Here is a 21,613-nt window from a genome sequence, read left to right as displayed (position 1 = left end):
TAGTTTTAGATTAGGCCAAGGGGTGTGTCAGGGATGCCCTTTGTCGCATCTTTCTTGCTTGCTATTGAACCTCTGGCAATTAAGTTATGGTCACTAAAGCAGTATGAAGGAGTTCAAATTGGTAAGACATCTAAAAGTCTCCCTCCTGCAGATGACATTGTTATTTGTTGGGAAATCCTAAAGGTGGTTATTAGGAATCTAGACATTTGCAAGTTTTCAATTTGTTGGGTTGAAAATAAGCTTCAATAAGTCAGAGGCCATGCCCTTAGAGGCCAATATGATGCTTGAATGACCAGGATAGTTTCTATTCAAATGGGTAGGAAAAAAAATTTTGGGGATTCTGGATCCCAAAAGTTGTAGAATGGATTTATGCCCATATTAGAGAGATGCTTAAAAACTGAATACATGGAAAAGCCTTCCGGTATCTTTTATGGTCGATGCATGTTGCTATAAATGATTAGCCTTCCTAAATTATTCTAAGGACTCTATGTGTTACTCTTGGTTGAAATAAAGATGTCTCATATATAAAAATGTTTGCTATGAGAATTTCTCCAAATTAATTTGTTTTTTCCCTGCCAAATAAACTTTCAAAGAGGTGATGGGGTAGTCCATATGAAGTTTCACAATGCAGCTTGTCAACTGAGATTTGTCGGCATGTGGATGATGGGGAAATAAATAGGGTCTTCTTGACAATATGCTCAGTCTATGGTCTCCACTTTATCTTGTACACAATAGTGAGGCTGGGACGAGAAAGATGACTAAGGGAAATATTCTGATGAGGGTATGTATGGATGCAGGCTATTGCCATTGTGAGGAAATATAGATTTGTCCCTAGGTTTGAAAATTACCAGGTCTTTCGGAGATGGTAAACATGGTATAAGATGTATAATATACTTACATGAAGAAAAGAGGATCCTGCAGTCCTTTGGTCAACTATGAACAGACTATGATCTGCCAGGGACACAGTTTTTTGTATTTCTGCAGACCAGCCATTATTTCTGTTCTTCACATTGGAAATAGGAGGTGCTAACAAAATAATGGACACTGGCAAGAGCAACTGGAGAAGGGAAGAACTCCATAGCACAATGGCATATACTGTGTAAGCAAAAGCTGTCCGACTCTGGTCTTACATCTCTGTAATTTTTAGAGCACATTCATACATATGTACAAACTCTCATGATGTTAAAACTACAAGAGAGTGTATCAGCTGCTACACAATCATACATAAGTGATGTTAAATGGTACCATATGAAATTGGTTGATACCCCATTGTTTGGCAGATGCTAACAAGATCACAGGATGTTTTTGTACAAGCTGTTACAATGCTTGTTAGTGTGGTCATTCTGATCATACAACAGTGCACAGGGAGGCAGTTAATGTATGAGAGAATGATTTTATGGAATTTAATTGAAATTAAAGATGGCACGGATGGAATAGACAAATCTACCTACCTTGCGCTGCTGGTGACATTTACATGTCATATGCATCAATGGATTGCGACATCTACACCTGGTCTGGCCATATGGAAAAATGATAGAATATATGCAAATGGATTGGTTGGAGGTCAAAATAAAATGATTTGGCCTGCAGGGTATATACAGGCCTGGTGGCTTTTCTTTGAAATGGAATAGAGGAGTCTTCTTGATCTGGGGTATTCTACAGTTTGGACAAATCTAGGACACCATTCTCATAAGACAAGCCTCAAACAGCTGATAGTTGGAGGGACTAAGTATTTTCTCCCTTTTTAATCCCTTGCGCCTTTCCTCTCTCATTACTATTTCTTTTCCATTTTCACAAAATTGCACTGTTTTTGCTTCATGTTCAGCTTTTATATCCCAAGATCTGTGTGGATCAAAAGGAACAAATAAGCAGGACTTTGCTCCGAACAGGGTTGAAGATGTGCATGTGAATGAGGGTATGTATGGTTATGCTAAGTGGGAATGGGGGTAAGGTAAAGGTGGGAATACTAACTTCTGAAGTGAATGGTGAATGTGGCTGGAGTAGCTGTATTGACACATGGGATTATATATATGAAAATTAGATTACTTTTGTATAACAAGTTTTGGGAACTCTATAAAGATGTCACTTCTCATAACTAACAAGTGTTCTCTGTTCACCTTATGGAATGATTTTTTTGTGAAATAAGAGACCAGTCCATTGGAATAGACTCGGGTGTTGAACTGGATGCTGGTGATGCATAGAGCGCATTGGAAAGGATGGTGGTGACAGGCCATCGCCTGTCTTCTCCCACCCAAAGGCAGCGAAGGATTCCACCTCTTCAGTCCTGGCATCAAGGCACTCCAATGCCAAGCCTCAAGCAAAGGCAATGAAGCAATAGCATTTCTCTCTACTGGTGCAAGATGCTGGGAGTGGGGACATTCTGGCTGTGACTGTAAATTCCCCAAAGCTGTCTCATGGAGAGGCAATCCCATGAATCCCAACAATCTCCAAGGGCCTGCTGTCGATATACCTCTGACTTTGCAGGAAAATGTGGCCACCCCTTCTACCTCCCAATTTGTGTTGGCATTGGCAACCTTCAGGGAACTAGACAAAGATCCAGCAGGCCTCAGACAAGGTGATGCAAAGCATCAAATGTGGATTGATGTCTAGCTGCTGCTCGAGTCTCTACAGTTATTTGGCAGCTTTTTACTGGCATCTGTAAGGATGCAAATTCCAATAGGGGAATTGATATTGATGACTGCACTAATAGTGATCTCTAGCCCATCAGGAGAGGAAGTCTCCCTGAGGTGTAGAAGCTCCTTGTGCTCCAGATCCTAAAAAAGTTCTCCCTTTCTGAAGCCTTGTATTCAGAATGGGCAACAACTGTTGTACCAGTCTGACTCTGAGCCTGCACTTCCATTAGATGAGCTATGCAGTTGCCTAGAGTACCAACCCTTGGTGGTGGGGGGGGGGGGGGCAGGAAAATTCCTATCATGAGCCCCTTGCTGGTAAGTGGCTAAAAACAAAAGAAGCGAAGCCCAGTGGGGCTGTGAATGGAGCCCATTCTGACCACAGCTGAAGATGAGCAAAGTGACCCACTGGGGCCATGGCCAAAGATGAAAAGTCCAAGGAGGGCCGCAGTTCAGAATCCAACCTGCCCATGACCAAAGATAAGGAGAGTGATGCAGAAGGGCTGTGGGTGGAGAACAGATGAAAATTAGAAGGCCAAGGAAGGCCATAGGCAGCACTCATACCCATAGCTGAAGATTAAGACAGCAGGACCATGGATGAAGCCCATCCCACCCGTGGCTGAAGATGAAGTGTGCAGCCTTTCCTGCAGTGACGACAAGGTGGCCCAGGAGGGCTATGGGTGGAGTTCATCCCACCTGCAGCAGAAGATGAGAGGCCTAAGCCCATCCTGCCCACCACACAAGGAGAAAGGGAGCCTCTGTATGCATGCACAAGAGGGAGAGAGAGCCTATGTGCAAGTGAGAAGGAGTCCAGGTATGTGTTGAACAAGCAGAGAAAGAAAAGGAGTCTGTATGAGGGAGTGGGAGTGCCTCTGTGTGTATGCATATGTGAATCTGAGAATGAAACTGAGCCCATTTGTGTGTGCACACAGGTGTATCTGAGAGGAAGCCTATGTGAGTAAGAGGGAGGGAAAGAGTCTTGAGAGAATGTGCATGTAAGTGTGTGTAGATATGAGGGAGGAGAAAATATGCAACAAACCTCCCTCCCCACTCCACCAGCTAATCTATGACAATCTCAGGGCATCTGGAAATCAAAAGTTCCTAGGTATGGAAAGTATGAATTTTATCAGCTTTATTTCTAATCATTGGGTGTTAACTGATCTACAGCCAAAATGTTTTGAAAGTGAATGTAGTAAAACTTAAATCTGGGGCATGGAGAACAATTATGATGCTTAAAATTGTTAAGTCTTGCCATACTGGGTCAGACCAAGGGTCCATCAAGCCCATTTTCCAGGAGTGACCAATCTAGGTCAAATATATCTGGCAGGATCCCAAACTGCTTGTCCCAAGAATAAGCAATGGATTTCTGCAACTCCACCTTAATGGTTTATGGACTATTCCTCGAGCAACTTCTCCAAACCATTTTAAATGCAGCTACACTAGCAGCTTTATCATCATCCTGTGGCAACGAATTCCAGAGCTTAATTATGCTTTGAGTAAAAAAACATTATTTTTAAAACTAACACCTAGTAACTTCATTGTGTGTCCCCTAGTCTTTGTACTTTGTGAAAGCATTAATTGATTGTTTACTCATTCCATTCCACTCATTTTATAAATCTCTATCATATCCCCCCCTTAGCTGTCTCTTATCCAAGCTGAAGAGTCCTAACCCCTATAGCCTCTCTTCATATGGGAATCATTATTATTCCATCTCATTAACATAAGAACATGCCATACTGGGTCAGACCAAGGGTCCAACAAGCCCAGCATCCTGTTTCCAACAGTGGCCAATCCAGGCCATAAGAACCTGGCAAGTGCCCAAAAACTAAGTCTATTCCATGTTACCTTTGCTAGTAATAGCCGTGGCTATTTTTTTTTTTTAAGTCAACTCAATTAATAGCAGGTAATGACTTCTCCTCCAAGAACTTATCCAATCCTTTTTTAAACACAGCTATACTAACTGCACTAACCACATCCTCTGGCAACAAATTCGAGTTTAATTGTGCATTGAGTGAAAAAGAACTTTTTCCGATTAGTTTTAAATGTGCCACACGCTAACTTCATGGAGTGCCCCCTAGTCTATTATCCGAAAGAGTAAAAAACGATTCACATCTACCCGTTCTAGACCTCATGATTTTAAACACCTCTATCATATCCCCCACAGCAGTCTCTTCTCCAAGCTGAAAAGTCCTAACCTCTTTAGTCTTTCCTCATAGGGGAGCTGTTCCATTCCCCTTATTTTGGTAGCCCTTCTCTGTACCTTCTCCATCGCAATTATATCTTTTTTGCGTTGCAGCGACCAGAATTGTACACAGTATTTAAGGTTCAGTCTCACCATGGAGCAACAGAAGCATGACATTTTCCGTTTTATTCACCATTCCCTTTCTAATAATTCCCAACATTCTGTTTGCTTTTTTGACTGCTGCAGCACTTATCCATATTAAATTTCATCTGCCATTTTGATGCCCAATTTTCCAGTCTCACAAGATCTTCCTGCAATTTATCACAATCTGCTTGTGATTTAACTACTCTGAACAATTTTGATCTCACTTGTCATATTTCTTTCCAGATCATTTATAAATATATAGAAAAGTAAGGGTCCCAATACAGATCTGAGGTACTCCACTGCCCACTCCCTTCCACTGAAAAAATTGTCCATTTAATCCTCCGTTTCCTGTCTTTTAGCCAGTTTGTAATCCACGAAAGGACATCACCACCTATCCCATGACTTTTTACTTTTCCTAGAAGCCTCTCATGAGGAACTTTGTCAACGCCTTCTGAAAATCCAAGTACACTACTGTAATTAATCTGAGTTGCGGGCTCCTGAAAGGAGGAATTAGTAGTCTGTAATGAATCTGTTAGGATTTGCTAGGTAGTTATCGATCTTGTTATGACTCCAAAGAAGGAGGAGTTAGTATCATTCTGAATCTTGATGCTGATGGGAGGAGCAAGCAGAATGAACTCTGTACTAGTAGACTGCAGAGTAGCAATCTGTAGTCTGATATAATTGTGGGTGGATCCCTGGGCCGATGGCAGATGACCACACTCTCGGGAGGATATCCCGAGAGGGACCACTGGCTAGGCTTGAGTATGGAGACAGATACACATTAGTTCTTTTATTATTAAACAGGTGATGAAGCCACCAGAGGTGGCGGCAGTGAGCCGATATGCCTGGCAGGGCTGCAGTCCCTCAGGTACTGGAACAGCGATCCAGGATGGCTGAGCTGTTGAGAAACTGTAGAATGTGAGTAGGCAGAGTAGACAGGGTTCATGAACAGAACTAGATGACAAAACTCACAAGGTCTCAAAGCTCAGGAGCTGGAATGGTATAGGCCCTCAAGGAGAGAGTACCGGTTCCTATCTGTAATCTGAAGTGTAAAGAGAGAGCAAGGCCCCCGAGGAGCAGGTACCTCTGGTAAGTCCGAGGAGGCAGAGTAGCTTGGGGGCAACATCTGTATTCGTCCTTCCGTCTATTCCTTGCTAACTCAATCTGATAGTGAAAATAGAGACCTTTAAATATTGGACGTGGATGATATCTCAGGGGGATGCCCCTGAGGTTCACACGCTAGTACTTCAGAGCACCCATGCGTGTCCTAGGTCAGCAGGCAAACATGAGATCTGCAACCTCGAGCTGGTCCGGGGACGCTGGAGGGAGACTGCATGGAGATGCCGCGGCAGCCAGCCGTCCATCAGACCCGGAGGGGGTCACCACAGAGGTAGAGGGCGGAGTGAGGGTGTCTAGCAGCGATGGAAGCAACTACACCTACCGGTTCACCTTTATCCACTGGTTTATTATCTCTTTCAAAAAAGAAAAGCAGATGTGAGGCAAGACTTGCCTTGGGTAAAGTCATGCTGACTGTTCCATTAAACCATGTCTTTCTATATGTTCTGTGATTTTGATGTTTAAACACTTTCCACTATTTTTCCTGGCACTGAAGTCAGGCTAACTGGTCTGTAGTTTCCTGGATCACCCTGGAGTCCTTTTTAAATATTGGGGTTACATTAGCTATCCTCCAGTCTTCAGGTACAATGGATGATTTTAATGATAAGTTACAAATTTTTACTAATAGGTCTGAAATTTCATTTTAGTTCCTTCAAAACTCTGGGGTTTATACCATCCAGTCCAGGTGATTTACTACTCTTCAGTTTGTCAATCATTTTAATATTTGTTTTATTCTCCATTCCTAATAATTCCTAGCATTCTATTTGTTTTCTTGGCTGCTGCTGCATACTGTGCAGAAGATTTCAACATACATTGCATGGCTCTCATTTGGGTTACTCTTCCTTAAGTGCATCACTTTGCATTTGCCCAAATTAGATTTCATTAGCCATTTCCATACCCAGTCTCAGTTTTGCAAGATCCTCCTCCAATTTCGGACAATCCTCTTGTGATTTAACAACTTTGAATAATTTTATGTCGTTGGCAAATTTGATCACCTCACTTGTTCCTATTTCTAAGTCATTTATAAATATATTAAAAAGCAGTAGTCCCAGAACAGATCCCTGGGGCACTCCACTATTCACCTTTCTCCATTGGGAACATTTACCACTTAGCCCTAGTCTTTTTTTTAATCTTGCATCCAGTTGACAATCCACAATAGGACACTGCCCCCTATCCCATGACTTATTTCCTAAGAAATCTCATTAGGGACTTTGTCAAATGCTTTCTGGAAATCCAGTTACATCATATCAACTGGTTCACCTTTATCCACATGTTTACGCTGTTAAAAAAAAAAATAAAGATGAGGCAAGACTTCCCTTGGCTAAATTCATGTTGGCTGTGTCCCAAAAAACTATGCCTATCATTATGCTCAAATTGTTCTTTGATGGTATAAACTATTCTGCCTACCCCAGACAGTCACTGGTTTGTAGTTTCCTGGATCATCCCTTGATCTTTTTATAAATTGGCATTACATTGGCAAATCTCCAGTCTTCAGGTACCATAGACTTAGCTTACAAATTTCCAATAGCAGAATCATATTTTTAATTATCTGTTTTCAGCACTCCTGGATGTATACTCTTTGGTCCAGATTTGCTATTCTTTAGTTTTTCAATTTATCAAGTTTACTTAGGGAATAGCCACTGCTATTAATTGCATCAGTAACATGGGATCTTCTTAATGTTTGGGTAATTGCCAGGTTCTTGTGGCCTGGTTTGGCCTCTGTTGGAAATAGGATGCTGGGCTTGATGGACCCTTGGTCTGACCCAGCAAGGCAATTTATGTTATGTTCTTAATTTGCCCTAATACATGTAGAAAAATTGAGTTTAGTTAATGAAGATCTTTGTAATGCAATAGAAGTTGGTAAAGATAATCACTAATATTGCTAGTGTAATTTGTTGGCATAAGGCCTATAAGTTTGATAATAAATTCCATTTTTCATAGCCTCATGAGTAACTGCCCATTAATACACTTGATCTCATGACTTATTTCCTGTTACCAGCAACTTAACTGTGCAGAGGGAAAACAGGACATCAGAAACTTAAACCACATCTAACTTGCTGATATGATTAGCACACAGACAGTTGAGGCCTCAAATGACAACATATGGGAGTAGTCCAGAGAAGAAACAGACAAGTCAAGAAAATTAGCATAAAAAAAATAAAGTCAATACGGACTGGCTACATCCGAAGAAACAGTTCAGAAGAAAAGTTTGTTGGATATTAAAATGACTGATCACTTGAGGAATTGCTAGACAAGGAGCTCCTCCTCCCTCAGAGGGAGAACCCTTCCCAGCAAGGGAAAGAGGACAGGAATTCTACTTCCAAGTATTTCTTCCAAAGAAAAAAAAAAACACCTACCCCATCCTAAACTCAAGAAACTTGAAGTTTCTGAAGAGAGAAAAATTCAAGATAAGGTGTCCAAGGAAACTAAGTCCTTCAACCTGCAATATTTAATATACTTCATCATCCTTTCCTTTAGTAGAGGCTTGATGACATGTTCCTAGCAAAGTCAGACTAACTTACCTTTTATTGCTCAGGACGGTATGTCCACTGGCACCAGGAGACAGTGTATCTTCTGTAAGACAAGAATTAACATACATGAAGATGAATATAGAGAATAAATTATGCTATTTTATGCCACCCAATGAATCACCGTGTACCTATAAGTTCAAAGTGTTATCGTTAAATTAATGAAATCCAGACAGACTAGTTACCAAAATGTCTTCACTAAAAATGCAAGCAGTTTTCCTCCAAATTTTTGACTGTGGTCAATCAACGACCAAAGTTTGGTACTGTTTTGATCCTCTATTCCTACTCCATGCTTATCCCAAGATGTCCCCTTATCACTGTGTAGTCAATAGGAGCAAACATCTCATGTTAAAAAGGTATGACTACAAAAAAAAATAAAAAATAAAAATAAGGATTTGTACTGGAGACAATTTCTGAATTTCTTTTAGATTTTAAAGCGTTTTTATATCTGAGAAACCTGGGAGTGAAAGTACTGGCTGAGTTAGGCCAGTAGGTCACTAAATTTAGCCAAATGCAGGAAGTAGCAGTTCTGCTCAGAGATCCTTTTCGATACCACCTTAAAAGAAAGGCTTTCCTATTAAATTAGAATCCCTACTTTTTAGTCCATGTGTCTGACCAAACCCTAACACTCTTGCCTCCAATTGTTTTTTTTTTTTTTTTTTTTTTAAATGGTCCCAATGACCATTCGAGATAACTTCCCTGCCCCCTAGATTTGCAGAGTCTCCCACTCTATCCCCTGTGTCATGGTCATGAAGGTGGCATGAAACAGAAATGGTGGCATCAAAAACAGGAAGCTAGGAAAAAAAAAAGTTTTCCCAGGTCTCGTTGCTGTAATAGTTTTACTGTTTGTTGCCCCAGCGTCACATTACATCTATGGATTTTTAGTTAATTGGATCCCATCCCCCCCCCAAAAAAAGAAAAAAAAAAACAAACTTCTTAAGTACAAATCTATACATGCCATACTGTACAACCAGCACTGAATCAGCTGTTTTCCCTAGCCAGCCATTGGTAGCAGTCTTATCAGCAGTACCTCCCTTAGCTTTCTTCAGCTAGAGTGAGGTGCAGGTAAGGCCACTTCTGACAACTAAGAAGCTAAAATTCAGACACTGGCTGGCTTTCCAAACACATGGCCAGATGCAGAGCTACTTGGGATTTTCTTTAAGGGTTTAGAAGTTTAGAGTATTTGGATAGTAGGGTTTCTGCGCACAATGAAAGTCTGTTGGGAAATACTGGGGAGTGTGAATAAGGTAAGGAAATGAAAATCCAGCAACTGCTGCTAAAACTAAGGTTAGGCCTGAAAGTTAGTAATGACTGAATGTGTTTATAGGAAGTATTAAAAAAAAACCTATACAACCCCTTGTTTTTGTACTGGTGTAGGCCTTAAGGGTTACAACTGGCCTTTTTACCAGCAGACCGGCTGGGACTCCTATTTTAAATTTTAATCTGGGATCCACAAAGCCACGAGGAAGCAACTGCTTTGGGCTACCCAAGTACAAGAGGAAGATGACAGCAGTGATCCCATGAGACCTGAAGCAGGAGGAGGAAGCAGTGTCTGACCCTGCAAGTGCAGTCAGAGAGATAAAATGGCATCTAGTAAATGAGTCCAGAAGTGGAGGAAGGCAGCAGCGTTGGCATGAAAATGGTCTGCTATTCCCTTATAACATAAGAGCTGCAAATGTCAAAATTTGGATGGGTGGAATATAGGTGTTACTTCTTTCCCCTTCCTGGGTTGTTTATGGAGGAAGCTGATGGGGAAGGAGGTAACAGGGCTGCTGCAGATCTTGGAAAGCACAGGCCCTAGGACTACTTTAGTGATCCATGTTTCTGGGCCTAAATAAAGGAGGACCAACGCCGGGAATAGATTCTACATAATGGGATACGGAGGAGGGTGGGGGAGAGATGAGGACAATGGAGAAGAGAAATGGAAAGTGAGAGGAAGAAGGGGTGAAAGCTGATTAGACAGAGGAACAGAGAAATGGAGCAATATGAGATGAAAAATGAAAGCTCAGTTGCAGAGACAAAGTGAAGACAGAGAAGAAAGGAAATGGATAGGAGAATTGAAAAGAAGTTTGAACAAGAGGAAAAAACCAAAAAGCTAATGTGATTAGAAAAAAAGATGGAGAGAAAAAGGTAAACATTTTTCACTTTCTTTGGAATGTCTTCTTGATAATATGCATCTATTAATTTTTGTACTTCAGTCAGTAAAGGAGAAAATACATGTTTGTTATTTCTCCAGGGTTGCACTGCATGCAGTGTAGCTTTGTGCTTTCCATTTCAGTTTTTATCTGATTAGAACTTTGTGATTCCTTCTTTTGCATTTGGTAAGGGTGTCTTTATGTGGGACCGAGAGGAAGATTCTGCTATTGTTTTTAGTTTTTGTCCAAGGATCTGTTGTCAGTATGACTTGTTATAGGTGGTGTATTAGTGCCCTTTCATAGGTACAGTTGCTGCTGTTTGAATCCTAAGAGTTAATGCTGTTTTGGAATGACAGTGGACAAAATGTTCTAGGAGAGATCTCACCCATGACCTGTAACCCTACAATGGCTTTCAAAGTAGTCTGCAACAGCTTTTATGTATCATGTATGAAACTTTAAAATATTTACCTCAATTTCAAGCCCTTACCAGCATTAGAAATTCCTTATTAATCTGTATTAATTTTATATTGTAGTTTATAAATGCACAAGTATATCATGTAAAAAAGCAAAGAAAAAACAATCAGAACCAACCACTCAAAACAAAACAATGTATTCTTTCATGAATCCTCTTTGCAGAATGCCACAAATCATAACAATAAAATAGCATTAATCAGTCAGAACAGGTGCAGAGCTAGGAGAATTCATATTACAACCAATATGAAAAAAATTGGAATTCTGGTGTCACTTTAGCAGTGGAGGGATTTTTTTGCTGAACATTTTGTAACGTAAAACTTCTGCCAAAAAAACCCAAAAACTAGAACCTTGCCATACCATACAAGCACAGCAGTCTCGACTCAAACAGTAACCTTATGAAAAGCAGCAATGTAAATACTACACCAGGCCCTAGAAGACTAATACATCGTGTACTGGAACAGAATAAGCTGGATTACAGAGAAACTGCAAGCTAGCAGAAATACTTCAGTCACATGCACAAGCAAAACAGAGACTGACACTTACCTAATATAGAAATAAGAGACTACAAATTAGAAAAACAGGCAGACAAAACTGAAATAGAAAGTCTGAGAAACTAGACTCTGGAATTATGAAGAGCAAAATACAATATAGGAAATGCATATTCCCAAAGATGACATTCCAATTGCTAAAATCAATTTTTAACCTGTTTGATCTTTGTATTTTTCTAATCAGTTGGTCCCAGTCTCTTTTCCCCCCCACTTTTCCCTTGTTTTGTTTCCTAATTCCTTTAGGGTCTCTTCTAGTTCTGTTTCTTCTACTGTCTTCTCCCCCCCCCCCCCCCCCACCACACGCACATATGCTCTACCACAAACATATCCCCTCACCCCCCCCCCCCCCCACACATGGGGCCTTTTCATTAGGGACAGCCAAACTCCTATTTTCACTGTTGTGGGGACGGATCCAGTGATGGTGTTGCTGCTCTGCTGTTAGATAGCCCTGGTTGGTTGGGTGAGTCTGAGCCTAAAGTGGGTGGGCCATGGCCCATCCATGGCTATGCCACTATTTGCCTTGCCAGCAGTATGTGCCAAGAGGTCTCAGACTCTTACCTCTGTGTGTGTTATTGGTGTAGTGTCAGTGTGCTAAGGAGGCATACCATTCCCAATTTTATAAAAACATTCTGCACCTGTGCAGTGTGGGAAGAACAAAGGTGAGAAACCAGAAGGTTAAGTTCCAGACTCTGAAAGAGGTGGCCATCTTTTCAGAGTGGTTCCATTGAACTGGTGGTCCTCCATAGGGAAGGCCTGGGAGAGTGCTCAGATCATAGTGGACAGAGGAGAAAGAGGGATAAAAAGGTTAGGAAGAATACCTCAGTTGTCCCTGAAGAGTGAGGAAATTGTAGCCTGAGAAGAGTTTGTTTGTGATTATTTTTTTTCCTTCTTACTTCTCCAAGAACAGAGTTTTCTAGGAAGAGTTCTGTACCAGAAGCTCATCTAAGGTGATTATAAAAAAAAAAAAAAAAAAGAGAAGAGAGACTGGACTATCCCTGTGGAGTGACTTTTCAGAATTTTGACCCAGAGAAAATTGTGTGTGCTTTAATTTTGGATTTTTGATTTCCAGCTCATTTCACCAGTAACTATTTTTGAACAATGCCAACAATCATTCGCAGCTTGAGTAAAATCCTAAGAGCTTTGAAAAGTGACTTTTGTGCCTGTGGGGGAACCCTAGGAGGTCATGGGGTTTTGTTTGGCCTATGATCCTCCCCATGTGCTGAATATCTAACACTTTGCCTCCATCCCCCCCCCTGAAACACACACCTTTTTTCCAGGGGCTGGATCTGGGTGGTCTAAGTGTTTGGCTGCTCCTTAAATCCCCCTTGTTTGAGGCACCCACAGCCTCGTCCATCCGATAGGCCAAAGATTCAGCTGGCGGACATGCAGCAGTCCCAGGAAAGCGAAGGTTATACCCGAGTTCATCAGCAAGGGAAAGTCCACTGGTGGCAGGTGGCATCTCATCTGGAAGACACACTGAGCAGAAAAAAAGGTTCTACTGAGAAACACAGGAAAATCCAGAGTCTCACATGTTGACCTTCCAGCAGCACAAAGTATAAAGCCAAAACATCTGGCAATCCAAGATACAATCCTATTTACTGCCATCAACTTACCAGATCTTCAGCACATTTGATTTAAAAAACCATGAGTGCCAGTTTAGTTTGTTTTAAAATATTTTGAGACATTGGAACTGGAATTCCATAGGTAACATGAAGGTAAAAATCAGGACCAGTTCAGCCATTTTTTTTACCTTGTTGTAAAACATCTTCAAGACAGAGGTGCTAGTTTAACATACAAAGAGAGAATGAGGGGTGCAAATAGATACGGAAACCAAGATTGAGGGGAACCTCCAGGAATTCTATACCATGTCACAAATATATGTGTGTGTATCTGTGTGTGACATTCCCATGTACCTGTCACCTACTGCTGGCCTAGAGAAGCCACAGCTTCAGTACAACTGCCTCCAGTCTGACAGAAGGACCCATCACAGCTGACTGGACTGTACCTGCCCCTAACAAAGAGTGGCTAGGGACCTGAGGGAATAATTGTAAATTTCTCTTGCCAACTCTCGTTTTGCATCTTCATATGGTGACTTATAAACTTCTATTCCAATTCTCAAAGTGATTACTATGAAAAAGCATGGAAGGCAGGAAAGATTCATACTGGCTACTTCATGTAAGATTTGAAAAAAAAAAAGTGCTAGGCCATAGTATGAAGGCTAATGATTGTGCTGAATCTTTGGCTGAGGATAACACCGCTGGTGCAGCTATAGGCCAGGATGGATCTTTTCATGGGCCCACTGCAGCAGAAGTCAAGATTATAGAAACTAGTTTTCCTCTTATTTTTTAATTAAAGTTAGGAGGATTCCTGAAGATAAGGAGATCATGTACTGTTGCCTTTATGCCAAAAACCATATATTTAAAGTAATGACATCTTAAAACAAATAAGGGATGATACTATAATCTTTCTGCAAGAGAAATATGAGATCTAGAGAGGAGTGTCAGAAAAGGAGGCACCAGAACATTGGGGAAGGCAACAGGTGAATTGCTACTTTTAATCATCCTCCATTGCACCCTATACTATAAGTCAGGAAGCAGAGTGAAGAGGAAAGGAAGGATATATAGACCAGAAGATTGAGTAGCTGGTGTCTGAGCTCCTGGCCTAGGCAGAGTGTGATACATGCTGGGATCCAGGAGAGGTAAACACTGCCTAGCATGTAAACTGCATAAGATCCACAAGGCCATAACCTGAAGAGAAAAAAGGACCATCTAGCAACATATCACAGATACAATATTGCACAACACAAATAGTTACTGAGAGATTATTTTGCCAACTAGGATTCAAGCCCAAAAGTTAAGAGAACAGTAGCTTTACCTGAATGAAAATGCATATAGAGCTATAAAAATCCCTGTATGCAGAGAAGTCACTGATGGTCAAACAGCTGAAAAGAATCAAATTCACCAGGGATAATGGGAAATATCAAAAACATCAGGCTGAGACATTCGGCACTGACATTAAATTCATATGCTTCAAATGACAAATTGAAAGTTACGCAACATCTCTGTGCAAACCCCCCCAGCATGGTCACTTGAGGGTCCCAACATGCAATGCACAAACCTCTCCTGTACCCCTGTCCTCTAAACCCCTCCCCCCACAAGGGGGTCTGTCTTTGGGCCAGGTACCTTGCCCACAACCCATTCCTGATTTATGGAGACTGACCTAAAAACCTGAAATCAGAATTCACAAAAAGGCATCCAGATTTAATATCCTAGGAAATGTCAGTAGAAAGAGACCCAAGTGATTCAACTAACCTACCCAATCTTTTTTTGTTCTGCTTTGGGATTTTTATTTAATTCTTAGGGTAATTGCTGCTCTGTGCAGATTACTCCAGTCAAAACGAGTTACTTTTCTTCGTGTAACCCTTTCTAGGGAGGTTTGGTCCAGAGAGCATGCATCCAGCAAGCTTTTCTCCCATGATTAAATTTCTATCCCAGGATAGATTCCTTTCTGTAGGGGGAAGCTCTCGTTTATGGTCCAGATAGTGGTGTGTGCTCTTCCCTGCATCTCAAGGGGTGAGATGCTGGGATAAAAATCAGACAGACCCAGGATCTGGGTGTTAAAATAAAGTTTACCAATTTTGCAACAAAGTCCAATTTGTCTAAAATATTGAAGTTACAGCTGCCTGTGGATACAGCTGTGCGTTTGTTAGGTAGGTGTCCTTTATTTCAGGCATCTGAGTGACGCTTCCCATAGTGGTGTTACATGCACAAAGCTCTTCCAGCATCTAAAATGGTAATCCTAATGGTCCTACCTGAGTCAGCCTCATTTTTGGACACAGCCTATCCTGGTTCTTGGGGTGGAGATCCAATTGGGGGTCTTCTGATTTTGATCATTCTTAATTATGTTGGGAACTTCTTGCAGGAAAAAGGGGATCAGACTACCTCAGCTCTGCATCCCCCATGGGGAGGGATGAGTCAGAAGTCTTCCCACAAAGCAATTGTCCAAAATACATCTTTTTCATTTGAAATTGTAGTTTAAGTGTAAAAAAAAAACCATAAGCAATTACATAACATTCCATCATTATCACATTTAGTGACCTCGTGAATAAATATTGTAAGCTAATATTTAAACTCTGCTACATGTAACATTACCCAAAATACATTTCTTAATGTAAAACTGGATAAATCTTCAGCTATCAAAATGTCTCAAAAGGAGCTGTCACTAGTCTTGCCCACCCAGGGAGTAGAATGAAGCTCACGGGTCTTCAGTCTTCTGGACTGAGCGCCCAAAATAGTCTAATTAATATAAGTGCCTTCTAGCAGGGAATGCATGATGAGGAATCTCTTCAAACCTAAGGTGCATGAGGCGGCTGGGAGGCCTCAGAGGTGGAAAAGACCACCACAAAACAAAACATCTTCACAAGAGTTTAACTGAACAAACAGGATACTAAACTGGTTTTGATCTTTATCTGATCATACTCTAGTCATAAAGCAAAAAAATGAATTTTCTTCAATTTCCAATGTTACAACTGGGGTTCCACAGGGATCAGCTCTTTAAATTTCTATCTTGCTCCAATTTGTAAACTGCTTGCAACTTTGATTCTTATAAGTTATGTGGATGACATACAATTTGTACTATGTATAAGTTCCCCCTGGGTCAATACTCTTGAGCACCTTAATATCTGCTTCTCTGCCATTAAATGGTTTAGGCATCTCAAATTGTCTAAACATGACTAAAACCAAGTTCCTTGTTAATCACAGTCTCTATACTTCCATTAATTTTAATTCTGTTTGGCTGCAATTTCACAATTCAATAGCAGGTCAAGAGTCTGAGTAATTCTAGAAAATACGCCATCATTTTGTCCCCACAAACATGTTATTGCAGAAGGTTTTTGTTGAATTTGTGCCTTATCTTGTCTTAAAATAACTCCTTCATGCATGTGATTTTTGAAGTGTTACAAGTCTTTCCCCATAGTGGACTACTGCAATTTGCTTTATCTTGGCTTAGCTAAGATTACCTTCAAGCCCCTACAGCTGCTACCTAATGCCTCTGCTCGTTTGCTTTTTGGCTTGAAGCCATCCGATCATATCACCCCTACTCTTGATAGAATTACACTGCCTTTCCATCCATGAGAGGATAAAGTACAAGGTTACAAAGACTATCTTCAAACTTTTGAATGATTAGTTCTGTTTGGGCTAATGCCATGCTTTGTTTGTCAGACCACAAGATCTTTGCACTCGTTCCAATGTTGCCTACTCAATGTACCATCCCCACGGCTTTCTAGACGTCACGTGTGAATGTGCCTTTTCCATTGCAGGTCCTACACTGGAATTATTTCCCCCTCTAGGCCCCCCACGCCCCCGAGCCAACAACGTAACTTGTACAGGAAATCAAGCAACATTAACAGCATTTTAGAGTCATGATGGATCCACAAGGCCCCCAATCAAGGGGACCCTGGTATACCAGTTGTACTCCAAGGGCACGGGCAATATATATCGAAGTCAGATTAGATTGTGTCGCAGCTACAAAAACTGGTGACAGACCTTGTCAATCCCCAAGGCTAGAAAAGAGCAACTTAAGAACCAGGATCCACAGACCTCCTCCCCTTGCTCCGCAACCAGGAAAACTTCCTACGACAATCAGCAGTTATTCTTCCCCTGCGGCTGGCAAGGTAACTATAAATCTGTCCGCAGCATCTCTGGACGTGAAGATAAGAACCTTGTTATCATGGGAAACTCGCAGCTTAGCTGGATAAAGCAACCCAAATTTGATGCCTCTCTTATGCAGCTCTGTGCACGCCGGGGACATGGCCTTTCGTTGTGCCGTCATTGACTAGAAGTATCTTATGGCCTTGAAATTCCAGAGACGCCTGCTTAGACGCTCTCATGATCTGCATTTTGTGTCCAGTTCAGTATTTTCGCTAACACCGGTCTGGGTCTCTTCACACCATCCCGTAAGATTCCAACTCTGAACTCGCTCGCAGATTATTGGCATCACAGAAAACTCCAGACCCAGTTGTCTCTGCAACCAAGATTCCACAAATTTGGACAACTCACTGACTGATTCTGGCACCCTGATAATACAAATGTTGTTCCTCAGACTTCTGTCTTCTAAATCTTCAATTTTGGCCAGTCTCATTGGGTAGCTTGTAGTGCTGCCACACTGCGCTCTGACTCGCCCAGCCGGTCGCCATGATCCAACAGAACATGTTCCGCCTCATCCAACCATTTCGTCTGACCTTTCAGCACTGATTTGATGTCGTTCATAGATGCCTGTATTTTGGTGAGACGAAGGTCTAAGGCTGCGGTGACAGATTTGGAGCAGTGCATCCGCAGACAGCGAATCAAGAACCTTTGCACCTGCAGGGGCCTCTGCCATCATGGCAGCAGGATGCGAGACCGACAGACTATACTCTTCCGTGCGCTCCTCTGGCGCATTGCCCCTTCCTCCAAACGGTAAGGGTAAACCCCTTGGGCAACCGTGCAGCAGCGAAGCTTGATAATGCAAGAGGAGATATCTAGGCAGGAGTGTTCCAGTTACTCAGCGGAATGTAACAGTGCAACCAGCGAGTACAGCATAAGACATCGGAGAAACTAAAGTCCATATATTCAGCACATTGCAACAACAAAAGCTTGAGATTGCAATATGTGATATCTGAGAAGTAATGCTCCAAATAGTCATCAGGGTGAAACAGCCCAGTCAGGGAACACAGTATAAGATATCTGAGAAAGACAAGTCCATATATTCAGTGGATTGCAACAGCAAAACCTGATATTGCAGGATGTAATATCCGAGAAGAAAAGTTCCAAATAATTAGGGTGCAACACGCAACCAGAGAATACAGCAAGCTAGAGATTGCAATAAGTGATATCTGTGAAGCAGCGTTCCAAATAATTCAGGGTGTAACAGCACAACCAGAGAACGAGACATCTTTGGAAACTCCAAAAAGTCAACCAAATGCCACGGCAAGGTCTAGAATGCAATGTAAAATATCTGAGAGGAGGCTGTCCAAGTTGTCAGTAATAGTGAAACTGAAGAGGTCAGTCTGATACAACAGCACAGCCTGAACTTGCAGATAGCATCATCCTTTGTGCGAAGGCCTGTCAAGGCCAGACTTCAGGCTTCCATGGTAACCCACACAGTCCTGCTTTGCCCCACATCAGAAAAGTGAGGATGAGCCCAGATTAGAATAAAATCCAGAGTATTAAAGGATGAAAGACCCTCTTAAGGCTCCAGCCCCCTCTTCCCGGCGCGGTCACTCACTGTGCACCCGAATGTGGCCCTCCCGGCTTGGCAGCTGTTCCTGCGGGTCAAGTTGAATCACTTGCCCCATCAATTGCAGTATCGAGTCTTCCAACCTTCTGGAGGGTAGCCCCATGCTTTGCTCCACGAAACGCCGCTGGGCTGCTCCGTTATCAAGCTTGTACGTGCGGGCTGCACCACGTGGCAGCTGCCATCTTGACCATGCCGCTGCTGCTCTAAGCCCGACTCCGATCAGCCAGCATCCGCCACCCCGGGAGCTATTATCAATCACTTTGGGGGTCCATCGACAGGTAACACCCCCGCAGCAAAAGGTACACGATATTTTAGCGATTTAGCGCAATCGAGGGGGGAAAGACCCATGAGGGACCACGGAGCTCAAATCTTCTCCTCCGCTCCGAGTGATGTGATCACCAGAAGTCCTAGTGGAAGCTATTCTAAAGATCAAACTCTTAGAGCATATAGAAAGACATGATTTAATGGAACATAGTCAACATGGATTTACCCAAGGGAAGTCTTGCCTAACAAATCTGCTTCATTTTTTTTGAGGGGGTTAATAAACATGTGGATAAAGGTGAACCAGTAGATGTAGTGTCAGAAGGTGTTTTACAAAGTCCCTCATGAGAGGCTTCTAAGAAAACTAAAAAGTCATGGGATAGGAGGTGATGTCCGTTTGTGGATTACAAACTGGTTAAGACAGGAAACAGTAGGATTAAATGGTCAATCTTCTCAGTGGAAAAAGGTAAACAGTGGAGTGCCTCAGGGATCTGTACTTTGACTGGTGCTTTTAACAAGTCTCAAAGTTTTCAACTAACGCTCTTTCCATTGACCATCCTTGGTCAGCAGCTAGAATGCTTACTCTTAATATGCTCCCAAGCATGTTTCTTTCAGCGTTCACTGGTTTCAAAAATGTTTTTCCACAAGAGCATTAGTTGAAAACTTTGAGCCTACTCACTCTTCAATTATTCAGAACATTCTTTGTCCAGTTCTGAGGTTATCTTCAAACTCATTGTTCATGTGTGATTCATAGCTACATTGGAGAGCGTTCACGATATCAGGAGTATTTTACAAGTAGTCTGACAGTTTAAGAGATTGGTCTTGTCAGTGAACACAGGTTTGGGAAACATGAATTGTGTTTACAATTGAAGTTGAAGGATTTAACCTTGAGGCAACATTGAACCCGGTGATTTTTCTGACTCGCTCCTTGATAAGGTGGGAGAGAGTTCATAATCATTTGGGGTGATTTATTCACTGTTGATCGTTCCTTTTGAAAAGTTCCCCTGAAGAAGCTGTGAAGGTGAAACAAGGGCCTTATTGGGAAAGGACTTAACAATCAGGAACCACAGATGGAAATTAAACCACTTGTTAACATCTTAAATATCCACATGATAATTTATGAATTATAGAATGGGGGATATAAGGTTTCATTGTATTTCCAAATGAATGTTGATATCATGGGGATATGATTAAGAACTCGATTAAACATCATTAGCTAAATAAACAGTGATTAATATTGCATGGTTTAAAATGATATACAATCATTGAGGGTTAGCTTGAGTTTAGTAACAGTATAGTGGTGAGGGCTGTGACCAGTGATGTATGCAGTTTTGCACATATGATTCAGTATGTGTTAAACTATTGTTTTACATAAAGGAATAATTGGATTATATTAAACATTTGTTATTGATATTGAATATGAAAATGTTTTTACAAAATTTATAATTGAAATAAATTTGTAACTTTACTCAAAGAATTCTTGATGTATGGTGTTTATTATGACATAAATTGAAGTGCTTTTTTTTCCCATTCAGGGGGTAATTTTGTGTAATAGAATAAGCACTAGTTAGACATTGCTTTTTTGTGATATATATATCTGGTAAGGAATAAGACGAGTGAGATTATCAAATTTGCAGACGATACAAAATTATTCAGAGTAGTTAAATCACAAGTGGATTGTGATACATTACAGGAGGACCTTGCAAGACAGGAAGATTGGGAATCCAAATGGCAGATGAAATTTAATGTGGACAAGTGCAATGTGTTGCATATAGGGAAAAACACTTTGAGGTAGATCTTTAAAAAAGTACGCCGGATTTTATAAGATAAGCACGTAACCACATGTATCTTATAAAATCCAGGGTCGGCGCGCTCAAGGATGTGCAAAAATCGGCAGCCTGCGTGTGCAGAGCCACGCAGCCTGCCTCCGTTCCCTCCGAGGCCGCTCCGAAATCGGAGCGGCCTCCGATTTCGGAGCGGCCTCGGAGGGAACTTTCCTTCCACGTCCCCCCACTTTCCCCTCCCTTACCCCCCCCCCCCCCGGCCCTACCTAAATTCCCCCCTACCTTTGTTGGGCAAGTTTTACGCCTGCTTCAAGCAGGCGTAACTTGCGTGCGCCACCTTACATCCCCCGGCACAGGCTGCCGCAGTGCCAGGGGACTCGGGACCACCCTCCCAGCCCGCCCCCGAACAGTCGCCACGCACCTGGGCCTGCCCCTGGACATGCCCCCTCCCACCCCTTTTATGAAGCCCTGGGACTTATGAGCGGCCCAGGGCTTTGCGTGCACTGGCGGCCTATGCAAAATAGGCACGCCGGCGT

At 41.9% G+C, this 21,613-nt stretch overlaps 1 protein-coding gene across 4 annotated transcripts in view; it reads right to left on the bottom strand.

The window, feature by feature from the left end:
* LOC115087675 overlaps positions 1-21,613 on the bottom strand; it is a 149,493-nt gene that overhangs the window by 43,978 nt on the left and 83,902 nt on the right. For 3 of the 4 annotated variants that reach the window (XM_029595130.1, XM_029595131.1, XM_029595132.1), the window contains 2 exons: positions 13,024-13,233; positions 8,595-8,646 (listed from right to left, as the gene is read on the bottom strand). In XM_029595130.1, coding sequence (XP_029450990.1) covers positions 8,595-8,646; positions 13,024-13,233 — 262 coding nt within the window. The remainder of the gene's footprint in view (positions 1-8,594; positions 8,647-13,023; positions 13,234-21,613) is intronic. The other variant, XM_029595133.1, reaches the window with a different exon arrangement.

This window comes from Rhinatrema bivittatum, chromosome 3 (assembly GCF_901001135.1).
Source record: "Rhinatrema bivittatum chromosome 3, aRhiBiv1.1, whole genome shotgun sequence".
Classification (NCBI taxonomy): domain Eukaryota; kingdom Metazoa; phylum Chordata; class Amphibia; order Gymnophiona; family Rhinatrematidae; genus Rhinatrema; species Rhinatrema bivittatum.
This window is presented reverse-complemented; position numbering and strand designations above follow the sequence as displayed.